This window comes from Phytophthora cinnamomi (assembly GCF_018691715.1).
Source record: "Phytophthora cinnamomi strain GKB4 chromosome Unknown Contig77, whole genome shotgun sequence".
In the NCBI taxonomy this organism is placed as follows: Eukaryota; Oomycota; class Peronosporomycetes; order Peronosporales; family Peronosporaceae; genus Phytophthora; species Phytophthora cinnamomi.
In genome coordinates, this window is record NW_027151010.1 from 382,587 (window position 1) to 406,691 (window position 24,105).

General features: G+C 53.1%; 6 protein-coding genes across 6 annotated transcripts; 2 read left to right on the forward strand and 4 right to left on the reverse strand.

The window, feature by feature from the left end:
• Positions 1 to 1,783: 1,783 nt before the first annotated feature.
• IUM83_13965 (Folate-Biopterin Transporter (FBT) family) lies at positions 1,784 to 3,268 on the reverse strand (the record flags this gene model as incomplete). Its single annotated transcript, XM_067938673.1, has 1 exon — positions 1,784 to 3,268. The coding sequence occupies one exon, from the start codon at positions 3,266 to 3,268 to the stop codon at positions 1,784 to 1,786; it is 1,485 nt and encodes a 494-aa protein (XP_067785688.1).
• A 1,543-nt stretch (positions 3,269 to 4,811) lies between these two features.
• On the forward strand, positions 4,812 to 6,927 carry IUM83_13966 (L-glutamine:2-deoxy-scyllo-inosose aminotransferase; the record flags this gene model as incomplete). Its single annotated transcript, XM_067938674.1, has 11 exons — positions 4,812 to 4,854; positions 4,991 to 5,186; positions 5,259 to 5,445; positions 5,538 to 5,800; positions 5,869 to 5,987; positions 6,072 to 6,222; positions 6,292 to 6,343; positions 6,418 to 6,510; positions 6,578 to 6,624; positions 6,700 to 6,750; positions 6,828 to 6,927. The coding sequence occupies 11 exons, from the start codon at positions 4,812 to 4,814 to the stop codon at positions 6,925 to 6,927; spliced, it is 1,302 nt and encodes a 433-aa protein (XP_067785690.1).
• Positions 6,928 to 7,863: 936 nt separating this feature from the next.
• IUM83_13967 (putative glycoside hydrolase) lies at positions 7,864 to 9,380 on the reverse strand (the record flags this gene model as incomplete). The annotated part of the gene is made up of 4 exons (XM_067938675.1): positions 7,864 to 7,936; positions 8,017 to 8,762; positions 8,838 to 8,949; positions 9,019 to 9,380. 4 exons carry the CDS (start codon positions 9,378 to 9,380, stop codon positions 7,864 to 7,866), a joined length of 1,293 nt encoding a protein of 430 aa, XP_067785647.1.
• Positions 9,381 to 9,638: 258 nt separating this feature from the next.
• Positions 9,639 to 11,108, reverse strand: IUM83_13968 (putative glycoside hydrolase; the record flags this gene model as incomplete). The annotated part of the gene is made up of 1 exon (XM_067938676.1): positions 9,639 to 11,108. One exon carries the CDS (start codon positions 11,106 to 11,108, stop codon positions 9,639 to 9,641), a length of 1,470 nt encoding a protein of 489 aa, XP_067785597.1.
• Positions 11,109 to 12,715: 1,607 nt separating this feature from the next.
• On the reverse strand, positions 12,716 to 14,206 carry IUM83_13969 (ATP-binding Cassette (ABC) Superfamily; the record flags this gene model as incomplete). The annotated part of the gene is made up of 1 exon (XM_067938677.1): positions 12,716 to 14,206. The coding sequence occupies one exon, from the start codon at positions 14,204 to 14,206 to the stop codon at positions 12,716 to 12,718; it is 1,491 nt and encodes a 496-aa protein (XP_067785596.1).
• An 8,699-nt stretch (positions 14,207 to 22,905) lies between these two features.
• Positions 22,906 to 23,706, forward strand: IUM83_13970 (uncharacterized protein; the record flags this gene model as incomplete). Its single annotated transcript, XM_067938678.1, has 3 exons — positions 22,906 to 22,911; positions 23,052 to 23,607; positions 23,687 to 23,706. 3 exons carry the CDS (start codon positions 22,906 to 22,908, stop codon positions 23,704 to 23,706), a joined length of 582 nt encoding a protein of 193 aa, XP_067785542.1.
• Positions 23,707 to 24,105: the final 399 nt, after the last annotated feature.

The window sequence follows — 24,105 nt, forward strand, 5'->3', positions numbered from 1 at the left end:
AACAGCGCAATAGTGCGTTTACAGATCTACCAACTCGAGATCCAACCCTCTCGGCAACGCAGATTCAATGGGTTGAGCAGGCTGTGCAAACTTTCGTTGACAATATGCGAATCGTAGCTGCTACCGCAGATACGCAAGTCAAAACTGATCTTGTTCGAGCTTTGACTAACGACGTGATATTACATGAAGGCAACGCGAACTCGAGAACTATGCCAGCACTTTACACTCCCCGACAACAGAATGAAGATGAAGGAATAAACCAACGTGACGACGTAACATGCTGGTATTCGGTGGGCAAAGAAATCGGCAGAGGAACGTTTGGTCGTGTACGCTTCGCTACCCACCGATTGAGTAACACCCCCGTGGCGATTAAGAGCTACGCGCGTTTGCATGGTGCCCGGTCCTGTTTAGCTGTTGACGTCATCGGTAAGCGCGTTGTTGGGGACTCGAGTGGAGATGCGCTCGAGTGGCGACGCGTTCGGCAAGAGGTAAACGTTCTCTCACGGTTGCGTGCACATCCAAACATAATGCGCTTTGTCGAGGCATTCGAAACACCAACGAGGATACACGCCGTCACAGAGCTCGTAACAGGCACCAGTTTATGTGATGTACTTCGTCGTGCTCCAGGGCAACGTCTCAGGGAAGTTCGAGCTAAAGAAATATTCCGGCAGATCGCTGCGGGAGTGGCAGCACTCCACGCCCAGCGCGTAATCCATCGAGACTTAAAACTCGAAAACATTTTGCTAGACGAGAGCTCGGGGCACGCAACAATCATCGACTTCGGCTTTAGTGACTTCGAAGAATGTAGCGAGCGAGATCCAACTGATGATAGGACTCCGAAGAAGCGGCCGAGAAAGAAAAACTTTTGCGGAACTCCGTCATATATGGCCCCTGAAGTGGTTGCAAGTGAGCGCTATGACGGGAGACCTGTCGACGTTTGGGGCCTTGGTGTTTTGCTTTACGTGATGCTCTGTGGGAAATTCCCCTTCCAGGGTGTTAGCTTCCACCAACTCTATCAGAAGCTGCGCAGTGGATCGCAGCAACTCGTACTACCGCCAATACTTTCGATCGAAGCTCGTGGTTTGCTTCAGTCAGTGCTCGTTGTCGATCCCGCTAAACGACCGAGTGCGAGTGATTTATGCTGTTGTCAGTGGCTGCAATGTACACAAGAAACCCGACCTTCGATTTCACAGTTGTCATTTGAAGCGTGGCCAGGGACAAAGCAGGCAGTTTGTAGTGCAATTACTGAACTGTATGGCATTCAGCTAAGCCCCTCCGACTTGGATCAGTTCAAAAACGGCCCGCAGAAGCACAAACGGTTAAGAGCATTAATCGGCCTCGCAACAGCAGAGTCAAGTCGCCATCTCCAGAAAATCCTCGACATCGAATCATTATCACCTTCACTGTCGTTGGCTAGTGTTGATTCGCAGCAAAAGGAAAAGCCAGATTCTGCATCTCCTCAATCCCCTCCACAAGTCGTCGAATCCCACAAGCAACAACTGGAAAAGCTAATAGGACTCGTAAAGACATCCCTGATCACATACTAGTAGTAAAACGTGGAAATAGCTGGCAAAACGAAAGACAATGGTAGGGTAAAACTCGATTGTATGTATGCAAGAAATACAACAAACGGTCACTCGTGCTCAATTTTGGGCTGTCGTGGTTGAAATGTGTTGCCAAACCTCAAAATAAGGGAGCGAACTGCAACTCCCATCAAGCAAGAATTACAGCGTTTCTTACTTCCTCAAAAATCTGCTGTAAATTCGGTGCTGTTTTCGCCTTGTTATTGGCAGCCATGCCCACCGACAAGCACATGGCATGGAGAGAATATCGCCAGCATACTTAGCACGATCACCCACACAAATCCAAAACCGTAGAGACCTACAACAATCGCAGCGCCGGTCGGGGAGAGTTGATGCCTCATTTCTTCGAGTTGACGGGGGCCCTTAGGAAGCAACCGAGTCGTCAGGAACACCACTGGTACCAAAGGGATGATACTCGTTAGGACCGACAGCTTCCACACACCACTGAAGTCATGCGGTTGTCTCTGAAGATCCTTGAGTTCAACGGGCCAAATGTGGAGCAGCATATTCGATATGGTGTTGGCAAACGCCTGAGCGAGATTCGTCACGCTCGTGAGAAGTGCAAACGCCACTCCTTCTTGCTGTTCTGGACACACTGCGACGAACATTTGCGCCACCGGGAGATACTGGAATCCACGCGCAAACGATTCGCCCGCAGCGTCGCCCATCGCAAACCAGAAGGGAGGGATCCCAAACGTCTCATTCACTTGAAACACCAGCAATACGTTAAGCAGAGAGAAACCTGCTACCACGAGGCCCGTTACGAAGTACACGTCATGCCACGGCGCCTCGTACCGAGGTAGAATATGCAACCGGTACACGACAATCGAGGCAAACGTGACGGTAGCTCCAATACCGCTCAGCGCCCCGTACTCGAAGGCGCTGAAATCATACGCCACCTTGAGGAAGTTCCCCCAGGCAGCATTTTGCACGAACAAGGCGTTCGCCAGAACCAGAAAACACACTGGCTGCCACGTAGCACGCCGCTGCAGCATAAGCCAGATCCCTGCGACTTGCTCTTCTAGCGGCATGGGCCCGTTTTCTTCCGTCGGCTCGTAGAAGTACCTCAGCGACGGAAGAACTGTGATCATGGGGATAAATGCGAGGAAGGCGAACTGCTGGCCCATCGAGGCCCCCCACCCCCACTCCGACTTGTTGCTCAGCATTGCACCCACCCAGTAGCCCACCATTTCGCTAGCGAAGCGACAGAGATACACCGTGGTCTGCAGTCGCGTCCCCTCTGGCTGCACTTTCGTTTTGGACTCTCCTTCCTGCTGTAGCTTCGCCTCCATCGACCTCTTCGGCGATTTTTGCTGCAGCAGTAGAACTCGATGCGCCACCAACGCATCTGCCATCACGTCTGCCATAACGACACCAACCGTAGCCCCCAACAGCAGCAGCGTGAACGACACAATCGTCAATGAGTCTGTGGCGCTGTGAATTGACAGCAACAAGTGAAACAGCGACGTCGTAATGCAGCCGAAGAACAGATACGGCGTGAACCGCTGGCCGTAGATGGGGAAAACGTCCGGCAGCAGCCCGAAAAGCACCTTGAACGACCAGGGCAGTGCACGCACCACTGCGACCGTGCTGAGCTGAGCGTCGGAGGCGCCCAATGTCCTTGGGAAGTACTCGATGTTGGCTTGAGGGAACGAGTACATGAGACCTGTGCTCATGTACGTCATGGGGATTGCCAGCGCCTCGAGACTCCACACCGATCCGGTGTATTGTTCCGGGAGTATGGAGGACAGCAGGAAGCCCTCGTCCTGGCTGGTGGTGCGCGTGCGCTTGATGTGGTCGCTGAGTGACACGTAGTACGTCGAGTCGGACGCGCTCAGAGCCTCGTCCGGCGTGGCGACACCAGGCTTGGCTGCCACTCGCTTCATGGTGCAACGACCGGGTAGCGATGCGGTGAGGACATCGGCGGATCCAATGGAGTAGTCGCACCTCTTCACGTCCCGCAAGGGATCTTTTCGCGTCCATTCGTCCGATCAAGGAACATGGCAGCAGCTGAACCTTTGTTTTTACAGGGTAAAGCCATTGACTACACCATCATCGGTTTACCTTTTACAAGTTATGGTCCGCAGAACTACGGACTCGGCTACTTCTCTCCTGCCGACTGCGATCATACTTCTGTGGCGTGTGTGTACAACCCGATCCCGAACTACGACAACCTGACCGCGCATTATAAGCAACCGACATTTCAAGTGAATCCAGCGTGGCCGCCTTCACTAGCGATCATGTCACGATTCCGACGTGCCCAACTGGTTTCCCCAAATTGTCGGAAATTACGTGGTGGCGAGTGCAGGCTTATACTTGCTACAGTCCGAACTCGAGCACTACGTAGGCAAGCGGCTCGGGATCGGGTACAGTTGGCGCTGCTCCTTCCTACAACAGCAGAGATTCGTCCTTGGCATCTACAATATCTACAATTCCTACGCGATGCGGAGAAACTTCTCAATTCGTCGGCTGCGTCTGCCACGTTGCTTTCGGCGACTCCGGTAACGCTGATTTAAGGACCTGCTGGTTTTTGATGACGGCGCTTCCACCGAAACACTCTGCACGATATGTTTTTATAGTAACCGCGCCGCCAACACATGTACGTACGTGGCTATTCCTACGTTGAGCTGCATGACTTGAAATATATGTAAAGTTGGTTTGTTGACGTTGCTCAGTAGACACTTCCGCTTTTAATTCCTTGTAATTTATGTTGAAACAAGCAGCATACCAAAGCACCGAGTACACCATCCGCATGAGCGACTATGGTTTAACTTGACGATCGAGTGGACACGGGACCGATATTCTCGAAGGTGGAACTATATCCACTCTTCGTCTCCGCGCACAATTTGTTTTTGCGAGGAAGACCCCTTCCTGCCTTTACGACAGCACACACGTTCTGCGACAGCCAAACGCAAGCGCGGTGATTGCTCCCACAAGGACCGCGAGCTGCGCTTCCAGCCGCATCCCAACAGATTACCGCGTATCTTTCAGGAAAAACCTGCACACATGCACAGCAGACTTCACCTATAAAAGCGTGTCAAACTACTCAGTATACTGAAACAATAGTAATAAACTTCTGTTATCCACTGACCACCGTTATCAAAGGCGTACTTAGCATCACCTTTCCCACTGATTGGCCGATCGTTCAATGCTGAACCACACAGCACGTCACTTCGCACAAGTCAGTCGACGAACACCTGCACACCTGCGCACCTCCTCCCGTCGAGCATGAGCTCTTCCCCCAATGCCCCCGCTCGCCTCAAACCATTCGGTATGCGTCTCCCTTTAACAGTTAATAGCAATTCCTCATCCCATCGCCTCCCAACTGACACCACCAACACTGTGTCAATACTTTCACCCATGTATCACAACATAACTTTCTGCTTTTATTGTTTTATTGTGGGCAGGTCAATTGGAGTCGCTGTCCGCCTCCGCTCCGTGGGCGATTTTCCCCCGCAAGAAGCTGGACGTGACGTACCGGGACATTGGCGCGGGGCTGGCGGCGTGTCTGCAGCTGAGGGAGCAGCAGCGCCAGGATTTCGAGCAGAAGATCACGAGTCTGTGGGACCCCAGCGGCCACGCGATGGTCACGCTCTCGATCAGGTGACGAGGCGCTGCAGTACAGTGCGGACAGGGACTGTGGGGCTTATTTGTTCGATGTTCTTGCCATATTAGGACGGGGTTCGACTTGTTGTTGCAAACTTTGAAGCTTCCTGCGGGGACTGAGGTGCTGTGCAGCGCCATCACCATCCCCGATATGCTCTACGTGCTGCGTTACCATGGACTGGTGCCGGTGCCGGTGGATCTGAACCCGGGGACGCTGGCGGTGGATGTGGAGCAGTTGAAGAAGGCCGTCACGGATGCAAGTGATAGAGTTTTTGTTGATACAGTATCTTGTTGGTGGTGTGGTGACGGGCTGATTTTTGTTGGTGGTTGTCTGGTGGGTGCATGCAGAAAACGAAAGTGATGCTGATTGCCCACATTTTCGGCTCGCGTTTTCCGTTAGATGAGGTTCTTGAGGTCGCGCGCAGTAACAACCTGCTGGTCGTGGAGGACTGCGCGCAGGCGTTCATGGGGATGCAGTACACGGGCGAGAATCGGGCAGATGTGTCGATGTTCAGCTTCGGAACGATTAAGACGGCCACATCGTTCGGTGGGGCGATCATTCACGTGAAGAACTCGGCTGTGCTGGAAGAGATGCGCCGTCGTGAGAGAAGGTAGCATGGCTGTGGGGAACGCGTCAAATGCTTGTGGTTTTCACAGTGTGTTGATGCGTCATTTGTAGATATCCGTGCCGAACAAACCTGTTCTTCTTCAAGCGATTGGTGAAGTACGGTGTGCTGCACGGTATTTCCACACCAGCGCTCTACGGACTTTTCCTTCACGCATGCCGCACTGTTGGAGGTACGTTTGGAGACGTTCTTCACCGCGAGTAATTTGCCTTTCTCTGAAATGCTTGCCTATTGTTGTATTGGTTTTGTAATCTAGCGGACCACGACAAAGTCATCACGTCTGCTATTCGTGGTTTTAGTGGAGGAGAGCTCGTGTCACTCATTCAGTATCGACCGTCGATGGCATTGCTTGGGCTCATGCATCGACGCCTGACCTGCATGGATGAGCAGTACGTTCTTCTGAGAAAGTAAGTATGGTTGTGTTGGTAACTTTTTCTGGTTAGTTTCCAAAGTGTTTCTCACCAATTTGAATTTAGGTCGAAGAGTGAGCAATTGGCCAATGCCATCAAGGACCTACCCAACGTTTCGGTACGAACTACAATCTTCAATGCTAAATCTTTATTAACAGTATTGTAACGCTACGTGTATGATTTGCACCTTAGATCCCAGGTCACCATGCCGAGAAGCACTATTACTGGTTGTTCCCCGTGTGCGTTCCGTCCCCGAAAGATGTTGTCAGCTACATGAACAAACATGTAAGTTCATTGGTTGACAGCTAAGTTTTCATGATATCTGTACTGATATATTGACAATCCGAAACAGGGTTTTGATGTCACTTCAGGAGCTACACAGCTAGCTTACGTGCCAAGGTACTGCAAAATGCTTATACCGATTTGATGCTGATTTCTCTCATCGAGCTCACTCATTTGTTCGTACACATGTAGCCCGCAAGGGCGTGAGCACGATCCTGTGCACGCCAAGAACATCATGTCCAGGTTCGTCCCAGATATACATAATTTCGTATGGAAATTGATAGAAGTACTTACCTATTGACCTGGCACTTGATCTCCAGCTTGGTCTACCTGCCAGTAACCCCCGAAACGCCCGATTGGGCCATCGAAAAGATGATGTCTTGCTTCCGCGACGCACTGCACTCGTCCAGTCGACTTTAAGCCTACAGAAACGACGAACATGTAACACGACAATCAAACATTGTGCCGAACATGGACTGCATATAGACACTAGCTTTTTAACGACAAACCACTTTAAATCTTCAAATTGTGCCGCTACGATGGTTTAGCCCCGTTGGAATAGGGTATCACCATGCGCTTCTATATCTAGAGAAGAATTCAACGTTTATGTATTGTGCCGTATGTCTCGAAAATGTTTCCTTTACGTGTTTCATTTGAAATGCGCGCACATGAACCGCCTACCCACCCAACCTACTCTCACTCTATCTTTTCGTACGCTTCATCTCAGGGTGGACAACACCTCGCTGTATTTGAGAGAGAGAAGCCTCGATATCATCAACATTTTCGAGCCTGGTATGCTGACGATTTCATCCACCCGTGCTATTCGACTCGCTACCTCAACCAAACTCGGAGTTCAGTCATCTGGATTAGTAAGATGGATTATGTTGTGTTGGAAATGAATGCACGAGCAGGTCTTTTCGTTCACGTCAACGATGCAAGTTTTGGCTTTGCTTGATGCCAACCGGCCTCGACCACTGGCGAGTCGCCAGTGGCGACAAAGAGTGCATTACGAAGATATTTCTGGACATGATGGTTTGCCCAACAGACCGATCACGCACTTCGCTTTCCAGGACGAGGGGGCGCCTCATTCTATTTCCTTAAAATCTACTTAGTAAAATTTAATCATATGCTACGTACGAAGTAGTATAAAAGCTTTGCTGCAAGTGTCGTCGGTATCGAACATCGGAAGATCTTCAAAACAGCGTGCTCAGAATTGCCGAGAGCAACGTGACGGACACAGCTGATGCAGCAAGAGAAAACTGGGAGGTGGCTCCGCTCGGGGTGGTGGTACTGGTAGTCGAAGACGAACCGTTTTTGCTGCTGGTGGTAGTGGTGGTGCTGCTGCCACTGCTGCTGCTAACTGTACCCGATCCCGAGCCGCTTGCCCAGGTACCACTCGACTTTTGACCGGAGCATGTATAAGCCTGCGCTGCCGTTGGACACGTCAAACTCTTATTACCGTCAGAGGCCCACGTAATTTCCGACAATTTGGGGAAACCAGTTGGGCACGTCGGAATCGTGACACGATCGCTAGTGAAGGCGGCCATGCTGGATTCACTTGAAATGTCGGTTGCGTTATACTGCGCAGTCAGGTTGTCGTAGTTCGGCATCGGGTTGTACACACACGCCACAGAAGTATGATCGCAGTCGGCAGGAGAGAAGTAGCCGAGTCCGTAGTTCTGCGGACCATAACTTGTAAAAGGGTAAACCGATGCTGGTGTGGAGAATGCCGAGTTTTGAAGCTCAGTAGAGTACTCGAAGGCGAATCCTCCAGAGAAGACCTTGCGAAAGTCTGACGAGTACAACCAACCAGTCTGAAGCCACGTGCGCTGGGCTTCGTAATCGCCAACCTTCGGGAAATTCGCGTTCAGGCACCCGTACTCGGTCAGCATCACAGGGATCGTCATGTTATACGACAGGAAGTCCGTCTGGAGTTGTTTGAAGCCGGCAGCTCCAGCGTCCGTGATTGTCTTGGCAGTGTTGTCACAGTATTGGTACGCATTGAGTCCGTACCACTCGGCGTTTTCGTGTACGTCAGTGGCATCGGTGCGGCAGTTGTAGTACTTGGCGTTAACCTCGCGGTTATTGTTGGTTAGAGCGGGATCAGCGAGGACAACACCGACAGGAATCTGGCGGATGCTCTTACAACTTGCGATGAAGGTGCGCATGTCGCGAATAAACTTCTTCTGGCAAGGTGCATTGACCGAGGCATCAGCTCCAACTTCATTGTTCACTTCGTTCCCAGCACTGAAACCCTGTTAAACGAGCAAATATGGGTCAGGCTGTATGAACACCAGCGCACAACTACGGAGCAGCTAATTCTAACGTACCAGCACGTTGTCGTACTGCGCGAAAGCGAGGATAATTTGCTCCCCACGGCTCTTAAGGCCAGCACTGTAGCAAGCCGGGTACGCATCCTTCGTTATCGCGCAGTTCTGGCAGCTGAAACACACCAATCTTAGCTATTAATGAACACGGTGATTGCGGTGCAACAAAAATTCGTCAGCGTACCTGGCTGCAAGATCGATGAGAGCGTACATGCCTTTTGCACGCAGAGCACACATGAACGCATCGTGCGACTTGGAAGGGTCCACGGCGTATAAACGCACGGCATTGGCACCCGTAGCAGCAAGATACTCGATATCTGGCCCCCAAACGTCTTCCTGGTCGTCCGTGAAGAAGTCGATGTTGTTGTCGTTCAGCGTACCCGCATTGGGACGGGGGTAGTAGTCGATGCCTTTAATGGCGACGGGGTCGCCAGTCTTGGCGTCGAACATTCGGTAGCCCTTGATGGTGACCGGGTTCGTGTAGCCCTCCACATTCGAGACAGCGAGAGCAGCAACCAGCACTGTGAGAGTTGCAGCGAGGTTCATGCTGACTGGTTGGTGGCTGGCTTGCGTGTCCGGATCGCTTTTCAAAAATGAACGAAGCGACGAAAGTGATCAAGGCACTTGCACTTCAGTGCTCACCGCTAAATTGGCCCTCGACAAGATCATATCCCTTTGTTCAAAGACACATGACGCTGGTATTTGTAGTTTGATCTCTTTGTGGATTCATTGGTACGGTTTTATCAACGCTCATTTCCCTATTTTCAGCTCTAATATATTTACCAAACGACTGTGTCTGGGCTATTAGATAAGAACGCTAACAAGAGTCGCCACCACGCCAACCATCGCAACGGACCAGGTCAACTTCGAGGACGGAGAGCTCGTGTTGCCACCATCGGTCGTACCCGTTCCTGATCTCGACGTAACTGAACTTCCAGCCTTCTGGGCGTTGTCAGAAGTCTTGGACGACGCCGTCGAGCCGGAACCAGCATCGCTAGCCCAGTTTCCACTCGGTTCCTGGTCGGGGCACTCGTACTGCTGAGCAGTAGACGGGCAGGTCAAACTATCGACGCTATCCGCCTCCCACGTAACGTCAGCGAGTGCAGCAAAGCCGTCGGGGCACGACGGTAAAGTGGTTCGGTCGGGCGTGAAGTCGTCCTTAGTGCTCTCACCGGAGACATTTGTAGTATTGTACTGTTCCGCCAGGTTGTCGTAGTTTGGCATTGGGTTGTAAACGCAAGGAACTGACTCGTGGTCGCAATCCTCCGGCGAAAAGTAGCCCAGCCCGTAGTTCTGAGCTCCGTAGCTCGTGAACGGGTAGGGCGATTTGTCCTTCGCATTGGCGTTCTCCGTCGAGTATTCAAAAGCGAATCCACCTGCAAACACGTCACGGAACGTCGAGTCGAACAGCCACCCCGCCTGCAGCCACGTGCGTTGCGCCTCATACCCGTCCACAGTCGGGAAGCTCGGGTTCACACAGCCGAACTCCGTGAGCAGGACGGGGATCGTCAGGTCATAGGACGAAAAGTCCGTCAGTAGCTTCTCAAACCCACCGGACGACGCCAACTCCGTGATCTTAGCGTTGCAGTACTGATACGTGTTGAGTCCGTACCATTCCGCGTTCTCGTACTCGTCACTCGAGTCCGTCCTGCAGTTGTAGTACTTGGAATTCACCTCTCGGTTGTTGTTGGTAGTGTCCGGGTCGGCCATGACCACCCCCACAGGGATATCCCTGAAGCTCGAGCAGCCCCCCAGGAACGCCCTCATGTCTCTAATGAACTTCTTCTGGCACGGGGCGTTGGTCCACGCGTCGTCGACGATGTTATTCACTTCGTTGCCCGCACTGAACGCCAGCACGTTGTCGTACTGGGCGAACTCGGAGATGATCTGCTCCCCGCGAGTCTTCAGGGCTCCGGGGTAGCACGCCGGGTACTCGTCCACCGTGATGGAGCAGTTCTCACAGCTGGCGCCAAGATCCACCAGTGCGTACATGCCCTTGGCTCGCAGCGCACACATGAAGAGGTCGTGCGACTTGGACGGGTCCACGGCGTACACTCGGACGGCGTTGGCTCCGGCGGCCGCCAGGTACTCGATGTCCGGGCGCCAGATGCCCTCGTTGTCGTCCGTGAAGAAATCGAGGTTGTTGGCGTCCATGTCCCCCGTGTTGGGGCGCGGGTAGTAGTCGATGCCCTTGACGGGGAAGGCCTCGCCCGTCTTGGCGTCGAACATCTTGTAGCCCTTGATGGTGACGGGGTTCGTGTAGCTCAGCGCCATGGGCAGCGCTGCGGCGGCTATTGCCATTGCCACCGTTGCAATGCGTCGCATGATCGAGGGATGTGCTGTATTCGCCTGGACTGCAAATGTGGACGCGCGTGGGGCTGCCGCAGGTGAATTGAGGAGTGACCGACTTGAGTGTTCGAATGTGCTACAAATCCAGCGGCATACAAACGCCAAGTAAGACGAGTTCAGCGTCTCTTGTCCGATATTGACCTGATGGTGACCGTCCAACGGCAAGTGTCCCCATCAAGTCAGACGCTCGTATGCCCTGATATTTCTCACGAGTGACCCAGGACACTTCGAACGCGGACACTCTCTATTGTGGATACGCGGCTTGGGTCGATTGTTGTCTAGCAAGCTGCATAGCTATCAACCAGCCTTCAATCACGGACACGGCACGATGAAGCTAGGTAGCAACCACGGCATACTTGTTGACCAACGGTGGCAAACACGGCGAGCTGCGGTAGAATTTAGTCGTGGGACTCGTTTCTTGTCTCACGCAGCAACCAAGAGAGGGAGCACACGCCACGGGTAGAGGAATTAATCAAAACAAGTAGATCTAGCCACTTTTGTAAAAGCGTGAGTAGGTGATTGCATGTACTTGCAAGTAGGTTGCACACCAATTGTAGCGATACCGTGCGGTACAACTCTTTACAAGGAAGTAGAACTGCCATAGCTTTATCTCAAAGGTGCGGCATCGTGTACCGAGCTGTACGGGTTTGCCGTCTTGCTGCACAATTTGTGCAGCTTCACAAGCGCTAATAGCCGCGCCTCGTGGGGCGAATGACGCCCGAAGAAGTTGTTTTTCATGTTCGTGGTAAACCAGCAAAGCTTTTGATTTGCGGCGTGTCGAAGGAGGCTGCCCTAGCAATTAAGACACTTCGGGGAATCCATTCAGCACCAGCTCATTTTAAGTTTTTGATTTTGTCACATCTTTCAGTGTTGCTACGGGATTGAAAACGCGCACGAAGGGGCGGTCCCTACCCTATAGTACAAACCGGGACATTTACCCACACACCTTGAATATGACGGGGGCCACCACCGGCATTCGTAACCTCCGACTCGCTTCCGGTTCCACGTTATTGTACAGGGTTACCTCGAGTCATCTAATTCTGCAACATGATCCAGCCAAACCGAAACTGAACTGCTCTCGTTGATTAATCCAATTTTTTAAAATTAATATTCCTCTGGAGGTGTAATGAACGCGGGCGGGGGTTGTACACACCAGTATCGCGATGGCTAAAATCGCTACAGTTCCCGTGCAACCTACTTGCAAGTAGAGCAATCACCTACTGCTCTTACAAAAATGTTGCTCCGCCCCTCCATGTTACTCACGATCGTCTGGTCGATCGGGCAAAAATTAATGCTATTGCCTCGCCAAGACACACACTTAGGAGCTCTACTGCGTAGAGTCTACGCCAACATGATAAGACGTCCACTAACACCACGTGAAGCTCGGCAACGCCCCAACAAGCTTAGCTTAAAATACAATATCTTTGCAGCTTGTTTATTATCTGGGATCTATCGGCTGTCCCTCGCCGACCAGCGCTCGCTGCTTCTTACGGTTCTTCTACCATTCAACGACACACTCAAAAGGACGCTGTCTACAGCAGCGTAGCGATCACGGAACCCACCAGCAGCGCCGAGGCCACGGACATGCTCACAGCCGAAGCATCGGACGAGTCGCCGCTGCTCTCGGCGGTTCCGCCGCTGGCAGCGCTGGACGTGGTGCCCTCGTAGCTGGTCCAGTCGCTGGCCGTCTGACCCGAGCACTTGTAGTTGAGCACCTCGGACGGGCACGACTCGTCCGTGACGCTGTCCGACTCCCACGTCGAGTCCGCGAGAGCCGAGAAGCCCGACGGGCAGTCCGGGGGACTCGAGCGATCCGAGTCGGCCGTGAAGTCAGTGTACGAGGACTCGGACGAGAAGTCCGTGTCATTGTAGTGCGTCGAAAGGTTGTAGAAGTTCGGCATCGGGTTGTACGAGCACATGGTGCTGATCCAGTCGCAGTCCTCGGGCGAGTAGTAGCCCAAGCCGTAGTTCTGCGCGCCGTACGACGTGAACGGGTACGCCGAAGCGGACGAGCCCGAGCCGTCCGAGTTGGCCATCTCGGTCGAGTACTCGAAGGCGAAGCCGCCGGAGAATACCTTGCGGAAGTCGTCGCCCAGCAGCCAGCCGGCCTGGCGCCACGTGCGCTGCGCCTCGTACTTGCCCACCGTGGGGAAGCTTGGATTCACGCAGCCGTACTCGGTCAGCATGACCGGGATGGACATGCTGTAGTTGGTGAAGTCCGTCAGCAGCTGCGAGAAACCATCGGCGTCGGCCAACGTCGTCACATCACCGTTGCAGTACTCGTACGTGTTGAGCCCGTACCACTCGGCGTTCTCGTACTTGTCGCTCGAGTCCGTGCGGCAGTTGTAGTACTGCGCGTTGAGCTGGCGGTTGTTCTTGGTGGTGTCCGGGTCGGCCATCACGACGCCCACGGGGATGCTGCGCATGGTGGACGAGCAGCCGCCGATGAAGGCGCGCATGTCTCGGATGAACTTCTTCTGGCACGGGGCGTTGGTGGAGGCGTCGTCCACCAGGTTGTTCACCTCGTTGCCGGCGCTGAAGCCCAGCGTGTTGTCATACTGGGCGAACTCGGTGATGATCTGCTGGCCGCGCGTCTTGAGCGCGCCCGGGTAGCAGGCCGGGTACTCGTCCACCGTGATGGAGCAGTTCTCGCAGGTGGCGCCCAGGTCCACGAGCGCGTACATGCCGTACTTGCGCAGCTCGCACATGAAGTCGTCGTGCGACTTGGACGGGTCCACGGCGTACAGCCGCACGGCGTTGGCGCCCGCCTCCGAGAGGTAGGCGATGTCGTCCTTCCAGATGGAGCTGTTGTCGTCCGTGAAGAAGTCGTAGTTGTTGACGTTGAGCTCGCCCGAGTTGGGGCGCGGGTAGTAGTCCACGCCCTTGACGGCGAAGTAGTCGCCCGTGTTCGAGTCGAACATCTTGTAGTTCTTGATCACGATGGGGTTCGTGTACGCGCTGGCCAACAGGCTGGCGGACGACGCCAGCGCGACCACTGCCGCGAACGCCTGCGTGAGCTGCATGCTGTGTCTATCGAACGAGGTCCGCCCGCGTGGTCTAAAGAGTCCAGGGGCTGGGGAATCCGCCGTGCTACGGGCAAATTGAGGAATGAGCACGCTGCACTGCACTGCGCCCTGAGCCGAGCGTCCTCTACACCACGAGGCCCTTGACAGGCATCGCCGATCGCGTTGGACTCGCCTTTCTCAGCACTTGGCGTTCTGTGTGATCCTTGCGCCAGCTGGGCAGCGCGCGCCGATCGCCCAATACGCTGTGCCCAAGCGATCGATCTCAGGCGTGTCCATTTCGCCGCGCCCGATGGATTTTCGTGCCGCTGCTGCTGAAATAAGGCGCTCCGACTTGACGCTCCGGCTACCGGAGACCGAGCACCGGACCCCGTTCGTTGAAAACCATGATGAAAACCATGATGAAAACCATCCCACGCTAGCTTAGTGCTCTTTGACAACGCGACGCTCGCTGTCAACGGCAGCCATCCGCGGGTCATTACACTAGTCGCCGTGATTAGTATAGTGCTTCGCTTCGCTACGAGTACAGTGTACTTAGGCCGCGGCGTCCCAGCCACCGCTCGAGCCATGTGTACAATGACGTCCCTCCAAAACCTGCCGTGCTGCCCGAGAGCGGACCTTCGCGCCGATCGCACGCCATCCATCTCGAGTCGAGACCCGACCGGTTCGGCACAAGACGACATGGCCGCTATCCTGCCGATCTCGGCAAGCAGCGGATTTTTGCTGTGGGCTGTGTGCACCTTTTTTCCGATCAGCTGCCTGGCCTAACATTTCGATGGGTGCGACCCCGAGCACCAAAAACCAAAGCTGTGTTACTTGTACCTGCACATGTACTAGGGCTGGGTTCTTAACATTTGCTAACGATTAATAGCGTAAAAGAAGAACAAGTCACACGCACGCAGAGCCGCGATATTTTAAAAAATGAAAATGTACACGCTGTGGCGCTGTGGGATGTTTATTGTTTGGTTCCTTCTCCAGAATTAGCACATATTATTATTGTGGTTTGCAGACCGCAGACATTTTGTCGCCCGGATTTAGGGCTTAGATCGATCTCTGAGATAAAATAATTCGAAGACAAAAATGCGAGACGGTAGTAAATCGACCTCCAGGCGTAGGTAAGTCGCACCACCTCTTCCTACTTAACATAACGGGCGCATCGTTGGTTCTCAGGACACCGAGGTAACGTCGCCGGCTACTGCTACTCCGGTACGGCTCTGTTGGACGTGTTTAACGGCTCGTTAGCTTCGTCTGTGAGTGCACGAGCGGCTCCTGCAACACTGGGCTTTCCGCTTCTCTGTGGCGCGTGCAGCTCCCCGCCATGTAAGTCCACATGTTGATACTACGCTACCATTTTACTTTAGGAAAATCGTTTCGTATGAACCGCTGTAGCTCTTCTAAATAAAATGTAGGGTGGGCTTTCACGTACTTTCGAACACGGGTAACCACGGCACTCGGCCAACGCGACGAGCGGTTAGTTCGATCTCCTTCATCAGCCACACCATCGGTCAAAAACAACTTGTACCAACGTTGCAGTGTTCGCACGTTAGGCCCAAACATACTGCATACATATTCCATACACATGCATAAGAAAAACAGCTCGCCAACGGTAGTCGAGAGAGTACATGCTGCACTTGTGCAAGGTGAAGGTTTTCGGAAACTGCGGTGCTTCGACAGATCGGCAGCGCGATCTGCCGACCACTCGTCAAGTGTCCACATGTAAGTGTCCAATTGCATATTATATATATATAAAGCACGGCATTATAATCTGTACACAGTCACCGCGATTTAAAATAAATCGGCCCGAATTGCGTTTTTGGATCGGCAATTCGACCACAGATAGCGTAAATCGAGATCGAGATCGAGGCTGGTGAAAATAACTTGGTCGAGTTAGTGGCCATCTGTTTTTATATCGGGCGCCAGATATTATAACTCGGGCAAAACACTAGGTGAAAACGACAAACGCATTGTAAAGCATTATACTTCTTTTCGCACGCTCACCGCAAAATCCAGAGCTGTTCCGGGTGAAGCACGGCTTTGTTTCGCGAGTCCGGACTGATTTGCAAACGCCTGACCGAATTGCAAATTTCCAGTCAAACACCTGACCAAATTGCAAATTCCCCAGTAATTAATTAGCTAAGTTCGGTTTCCTCGGTAAGTACGTCTCCGCCTTCGTTAAATTCGCTTTTGGACTTCCGCTTTCGAGCTCGAATCTGCTCTCTATTCTTGTCGTCGTACCCCTTCTGATACGGCAAACGAGCTTCGCGGGTGCGCTGGTAGTAGCGCTTCTGCGCTGCCTTAATGCGATCCTTGTTAGCCTGGTATTGGAGAGTACGCCATGTTACTATATTACTAACTAAATATTTGTCACTCGAATGTTCTCCAACGTCCTTTAGTGATTAGCTGAATCCTACATATGCTGACCAGCTCGCTGATGTATTCATTAATGGTGGTGCGGACGTACATCGTTAGGGCTGGAGGAGTGACCAAGGCGCTCACTGAACAACTTCCTTAACCACTATTGGCGTGCAAATGAATCAAATGTACGACTTTTAAATTCGCAGCTAATTTAAAAATGCAAGATACCACAGACTACTTCGGCCAGACGATCGAGATTTTCTCGTGTAGCGCTTTTGCCATAGTTGTCGATCAACTGCTTCAGCACCGAGTCCAGCACAATGGTGGGAGAGAGTCTGAGGATGGACCGTGTGAGAATTTCGGCATTATATTGAATCAAATTGGGGCTCGCTTCCATCACTTCCACAAGATCAATCCAGAGAGGATTTTCCCTATAGAGGATTACATTCGGCACGCGAGGATCTCCATGGACTAGGCCATTCGCGTGGAGCTGTCATAACAGTCCAAAGAGGTTTCCTACTTCATGTCGTGTCGTTGGTCGAGGCAGAGGCTTCCCAACTGGAGACAACAATAACGCCGCGCCCTCAGGAGTTTCGATGGGCTTTCCCACAGGACTAATCGTCAAGCCTGTGTGCTGGGCAATCATCAGGGCCTTCTCCTCTTGATAAAGACGTCTCACAGAACATTTCTCCACAATTTTTAGCGCAAATACCTTCCCATCCTGCCCAATGACCTTGAACACGCGTCCATGAGCGCCACGGCCAAGAAATGCATCACCCTCCACCACATCAACACCCAAACAAGAGCAGGCAAGGGTCAAGCGCGCCACCCATGGAGACACGTTGTCAGAAATAAAGTTTCGAAACAATGACTTCGAGCCCTTGTTGGCCCACTTCGCTACTTGAACTTTGACAACAACAGATTGGTGGCTTTTGATCAACCAAAACGAGCGGGCATCAAAGAGAATTGCGCTTGCTGACGCCTTGGGGCAGATATTCTGCAGATATCTTACAACTTGACCAAACGCACTATCACCTATAGTGATCTTGCTTTCGAACAAAATGAGGCAATCATACAAATTCTACCTCCGCCACTCCAAATCGAAATCCACTGGGACGTGGCAGTCTATCATTTGGTACTGGCTTGGCACGAAACATCCCACGGTGGGTCGCAAATCCAACCGGTTTTAGGTCTGTAGTCTTGGCGACGAGTGGAGACTGAGACAACCATTGATATCTCTCGCTGTTATACCACAGCTGTCCAATACGTCGTTGAAATAAGGAGTAATAAATGCGTCAAAAGCAGCCTCATTCTTAAAGGCATTGGCTTCACTCTGAGTTTTCTCCGACCAAAATGCTTCTCCGTTCGTTGGTGCAGCTTCGACGAACACTTCGTCATTTCTTAATCTTCTCTCCACAAGTTGACCTAATGCCCCATCAGAGAAGGACTTATCTTTGTGCGATAGAGAGAAAGCAACCTCCTTAAGCTCCATCATGTCACGCCGCATACTGCGAAGCATCGAAAACGAATCGTGGGCACTCTCAACTCGCGATTGTTGTTCCTGCTCCGGAACCACCACCAGCACGTGAATTTGGTCCGTGGATGGCTTCGGCATACCCGTCAACACTTTCTGCAGGTCAGACTCCCCCTGCAGCTCCTTCTCTTCGCTTGTTAAAGCCTCAACTGCAACAGTCTTCTCGCCCTTCTTCAGCTTCTTCACGTCTTCTGAGTCGGACTCGAGCCACGCGCCGTCGCCCGTCTTCGCCAGGAAGAGCTGCAGCTTGCTTGTCGCGAAGTCATACTTCTGATCCTCCGCGATCGCTTTCTTCAACTTGCTCACCTTCGCACCATCGTCGATCTCCACATCAAACGAACTTCCCCCCTGACCCACAATCGCGCACTGTAGTGACACCAACACCATCTATACTTGAGGCGGCCGATTCTGGAATGAGTCGCTATCGTACCTAAGCGGAGATGACCAATGGCGGTGAGAATGTGCGGTAAGAAAAAACTGCCGACCTAATGCGCTGAGGGAGGCATGATTTTTTTCTTTCGAATGAAGACATCATTTGTACGTTATCCCATTGTTGCTGTGTGCGGTGCTCGGAGGTGTGGAGGAGACCTCCTTCGCACCAGGCGCTACTTCGCGGTGGTGTCGACGTTTTCAGCAGCTGGAGCTCAGGAAGGAGTAGGGGTGTGGTTGTTGGTAAATTACGCTAAGAAAAAACTGGCGGTGTTATGTGCCGGACTGGGTATGGCTCGAAAACTCCCGCACTGCCAGCTTGAGGCCATTTTCACCAGGGTCCTGATACGTGCTCGTTTTCGTCGTTGAATCCTTCTCGCCACATTCGGCCCCCTTAGCTTCAGTAGAGAGCGTCGAGCACGGAGAATCCGTCGCAATGGTGGCTTCTGAAGCCTCATCGTCGCTTGCACGGATTAACGGCTCCACATACTCGACTCGAACCACATTCTTCACGAGGTTGTTTTGGTTTTGTCCTTCGTTTTGTTTCATAATCTTGGGCGTAGCGTGACCGTCTCCCTCGGTGGACTGTGGCTTGGTAAGCTTAAGCTGATTTTTCAGACACCCGCTCATATGGATGTGAAGTCCATGCTGGGTGCTAAAAGTTCTCTGGCATTGCGGACACGCGTGCCGTAAGTCCACCTTTGGACGAGCCTAACTTGGTCGAGTTAGTGGCCATCTGTTTTTATATCGGGCGCCAGCTATTATAACTCGGGCAAAACACTAGGTGAAAACGACAAACGCATTGCAAAGCATAATACATGTAGATTTATTACGACCCCCCCCCTGTTTAATTTGCGGTACATATGATTGTTTTTTTTGGTGGGTTGGGGTGACGCCCTCCCGGAGCGCTGACGGGCTTGATGCTCGCCGGTCGCTTTAAGGCAGTGCTTTCGAGCATTTGCCAGTCTCTAACAAGTCTATCCCTCACATCTACTCCTACAACACCCTCCCCGAGATCTCTCTCCCCCCGCCTCCTTCGCTTAGGTACGTTCAATGTGAACTCCATTGGTTCAGAGCGCAAGAAGCTCGACACGCTTCCTGCAGACCTCGCGGCGTACCGCGTCGACATTGCTGCCCTCCAAGAGACGAAGATATGCACCGAAGCCACGCAGTCCATCGGTAACTACTCTCTGATCACCTTGAAATGCACTAACCCCCACTACGGCGTCGGCTTTGTGGTGGCGCTTCACCTGCGCCGCTACGTCACCAGCGCGTGGGTCGTCTCCGACCGCATCGGTGTCCTCCAGCTACGGCTCCGAAGCGGACGCATGAACATCATCAACGCAGACGCCCCACACATGGGCCGCAGCGGCGAGGAAGCCGACCGCTTCTACGCTGACCTCGCTACGACACACAACAAGCTTCCCCGGCGCGACCTCACCTTTGTTCTCGGCGACTTCAACGCCAAACTGGGCCAACCTCGCGACGGCGAGCACTTCGTAGGCACTGGGCCCGCGGATATCGCAACCGCAATGGGCACTTACTCGCTGCTTTCTGTGAATTACATGGACTAACTGCAACTAACACTTTCTTCCGCAAGCGTGCCAAGAATCTTACAACGTGGACGCAACGACGCGTCGGACACTGCATCTACAATCAAATCGACTACGTGCTCAGCCCGGCGTCCATCCTCAAGCTCTGCACGAATGCCCACGCATGGGGCGGTACCCTCACTAACTCCGACCACAAGCTAGTGACTGCTGACTTCAATCTTCGCGACGTCCCCCGACGCCGCTTCCAGACCCACGTCGCCCGCGACGAGGAAACACGCCTCGCACGCAGCCGACTCTACTACGATGAAGACGCCCGCACCGATTACCAACGCCGCCTCGCCACTGCACTCCAAGACGACGCCGAGACCCTGAGCATCGCTTCGCCCCAAGACCGCTGGGACCGCATTCTCCGCCACGCCTACACGTCCGCCGAAGATTCCGTCGGCTACCAGCCTGCTATCAGCAAAGGCCGCTTCGCCGACCCGCAGTTAAAAACACTCTCCTACCTCCAGCAGCAGCTACGCCTAGAAATCTACAACAACACAGGTAAACTAGTTATATCTACTAACCGAGCTAACCACCTAGTGCGAGAGCACTTTCACTCTCTCTTTGTTGACCCATCCCGAGAAGTAATCCACCCCGACTCGGAGCGCCGACCGCTGCAGCTACCGATTGACCCAGCCGAGCTCGAACGCGCCTTCCGTCGGCTCAAGAACGGCCGCGCCGCCGGCCCAGACGCCGTATCAGCCGAACTACTCAAGTATGGCGCTGATGCTCTCGCCCAACCGCTGGCTGAGCTCATCAATCAAGGATTCGCCACAGGTCAAAATATCCGGCTTGGTGCCGGCCTACTGATTGGCCTGCCCAAGCCGAACAAGCCTCGCGGCGAGTGCTCCAGCCTCCGCCCAATCGTACTGCTCAATTGCGTTCGAAAAGCACTATCGGTCATGGTACTTCGCCGGATTGCCGGCAACGTTGCAGGGTATCTCTCGCCACATCAGAGCGGCTTCCGCCCCGGTCGCAGCACCGCCGATGCCGTCTGGGCCCACCGCTGGATCGCTGCACGTGTTCAACGCTATCGCGAGGTATATCATATCCTCGGCATTGACCTGTCGCGGGCCTTCGACACCATCGACCGGGCCAAGCTCATGGACGTGCTCCGCAGTTTCCTCGACGACGACGAAGTGCGCCTAATCCAGCTCCTGCTCGCGGACACAACGCTGTCGCTCCGATCTGGATCGACCACGCTGAACCCGTTCACAAGCAACCTCGGCGCGCCCCAAGGCGACTCACTTTCTCCTGTTCTGTTCATTGTCTACCTAGAAGCTGCTTTACGCGATCTCGCTGACTCCCTCGACGTTGGCCGTGCATTCCTCGACGATATGATCGTCTACGCAGACGACGCCGACTTCGTGTGCCGCACCGTCGAAGCCACCGCCTTCATCCAAGACCAATCCCCAGCGATCTTGGCTCGCTGGTCGCTGGCCATGAACTCGTCGAAGACCGAGCTGACGACGGTTGCTCGTGCATCAACCAGTACTCCTACTCGTCACGTCCGCGCCCAAGAGGAAGCATGGTGCAACACCAAGAAACTCGGTTCGCTTCTGGGTGATGCCGAAGACGTCTCGCGCCGTAAACAGCTCGCCCGTGCCGCCCTCAACCGAATGTGGACATTATGGCTGCGAACCTCGCAGACTTCCGAGCGCACCAGAGCTCGCCTGTACCACAGCTACGTATTGCCGATTTTGCTATACAACTGCGGTACATGGGCGCTTTCGAAGGGGGACGTGCTCGGCCTTGAGAGCTTTCATCGCCGACAACTTCGCCAAGTACTCGGCGTCCGCTACCCTCGGCGGATCTCCAACGCAGCGCTCTACAAGCGCTGTAACGCTCGACCTCTGCGCTACCTCATCACCAAGGCACGATGGGTACTCTTTGGACAAGTTCTTCGCGGCTCGGATCGCAACCCAGCGTTCATGCAAATGGCTCGCTACTTCGACAGCTCTACTGAAGGTGGCTGGCGAGGACGCCCCCGCACCACGCTACCAACGATCTTGGATCAGGACCTTCGCAATACCAAGCGAGGACGCCGGCTCCGCACCAAAACTGACCTTCTCGCGCTTCGTACCCAAGCACAAAACACGACCGAGTGGAAGAAACTCGTGGGAGACATAATCGCATGGATGCCATGTGAGGACGACTTGACGTATGCGGATACTACCCTATGCCGAAGACTAGCTACTATACACCTAGGCTCCCAGTAAGACAGATTGACGCGAAGACGTAATACAACAACTACAACGATATGATTGGTTGACATAATATGTCAACCAATCATATTGCTTTGAGTTTTTCAATTCAAATTAAAATCGCTTCCGATACGATAAATGTCATTTTCAGTAGTGTTTTAATGTTAGAATATGTTATGTGGATTCATATCTATTACACTTTATCATTCAAACTGCCCGATTACACCTGCAATAGCGGTAAAAACGTTTAAAATGTGACGCTACACCTAAAGGGCTTTGCTTCGATACCAACACCACATAAGTCGCAGTAAAGCGGTAGCTGTATAGCCGAATTAGAGAACTGTGAACCGGAATGTAACGTTATTTATAGGGTTAATAATAAAGTGATAAAACTATTGTTTTATGAAGGTTTACTTGGTGTGGCCCACACCGCGCTGGAAGGGCCGCAAAACGCTACACTGGAAGAAACCCCGCGCATTTTTCACGTCTTTTAGGCCTCCCCGCCGCAGCTTCGCACCGCACTTCTCGGGCACGCTAGTTGCCAGATCTTCCTCCCTACAGCAGTATCAGCAAACCACGATGACGGTACGTTTGCTGCCGCCTTTTGCGCTCTTGAGGTCTGCGGGCTTGCTATGATCGGGGCGCTGGAAGGAAGATACAGTTGGTGCTTAGGATACTAACTTCAAGTCCTTTGCCTGCTGCTGGTGGCCATGGTTGCTCGACAGGTGACGACTACCAAGACCAAGGCGGCTGTGGAGAAGCCTGTGAGCGCCAAGGATCCGGCAGACGTGGCGAACGAAGCCCCCGAGGACGCGGACAGCGTCGCCAAGAGCGACGAAGATAGCGCCGGTGCTGACGACGAGAAGGAAGACTCAGTGGAGGAGACGGAGGACGACGCAGCAAAGGAGGAGAATGACGAGGAGGAGGAAGAAGAAGGGGAGGAGGAAGGTGATGGAGAGCAAGAGGAGGAAGTGGGGCTGTCGTATCTCTACACGAACTTCGAAGACGACGAGAACGACGAGGACTTTAAGGTAGATGTGGCAGCTCAGGACGACGATGATGACGATGAGGTGGAAGAGGACGATGAGAACGATGCCGGGGCCGTCGCGGAGGATGAAGATGACGGGGAGCAGGTCACTGCCGACGACGAGGACAACGACGACGATGCCGATGATGATGTCGATGACAATGAAACTGTTGAGGATGCGAACGGCGATGACGACGATGGAGCGGCTGGTGATGAGGAGGGGGAGAACGAGGAGGAAGAAGACGGCCCGCCAGGTATGTATTGCTGGTTTGTGGTATTGATGTATTGTTGCATGCGTATCTAATGTTGCCGTGTTGTGTTTGACATCTGCAGCTAAGAAGCAAAAGAACTAACCACTCATGGTAAAGTAGTTTGTAAGAAATAGTGAGTGGCCCAGCAAATGAATCGGCTAGTGACGCAACCACGCCCTTAGGGCGACGATGGGAGCTAGGTGCGGGCTGCCATTGCAGTACTACAATTTGGCCCTTTTGCAGTAAGCTTTGACGAGCGCGTCGGAGACGCACATACGCTCTTCTATTTCCGCTCAACTCGTGCGGCCCTGCCCTGTAGTGGCCAGAAGCTATATATGTGTATTAATTTGTGGTTCTGGTTTTGGGTGGTGAAGCACTACTCAACGCTGAGCGTTCACGCGTGTATGATAAAGAAAGAAGGCCGCGGACTGAGTAATGTCGTCACGAATGCTGCATGTTATCGACCTCCGTTCATAAGCATCAATATTTCGAGCATATGAC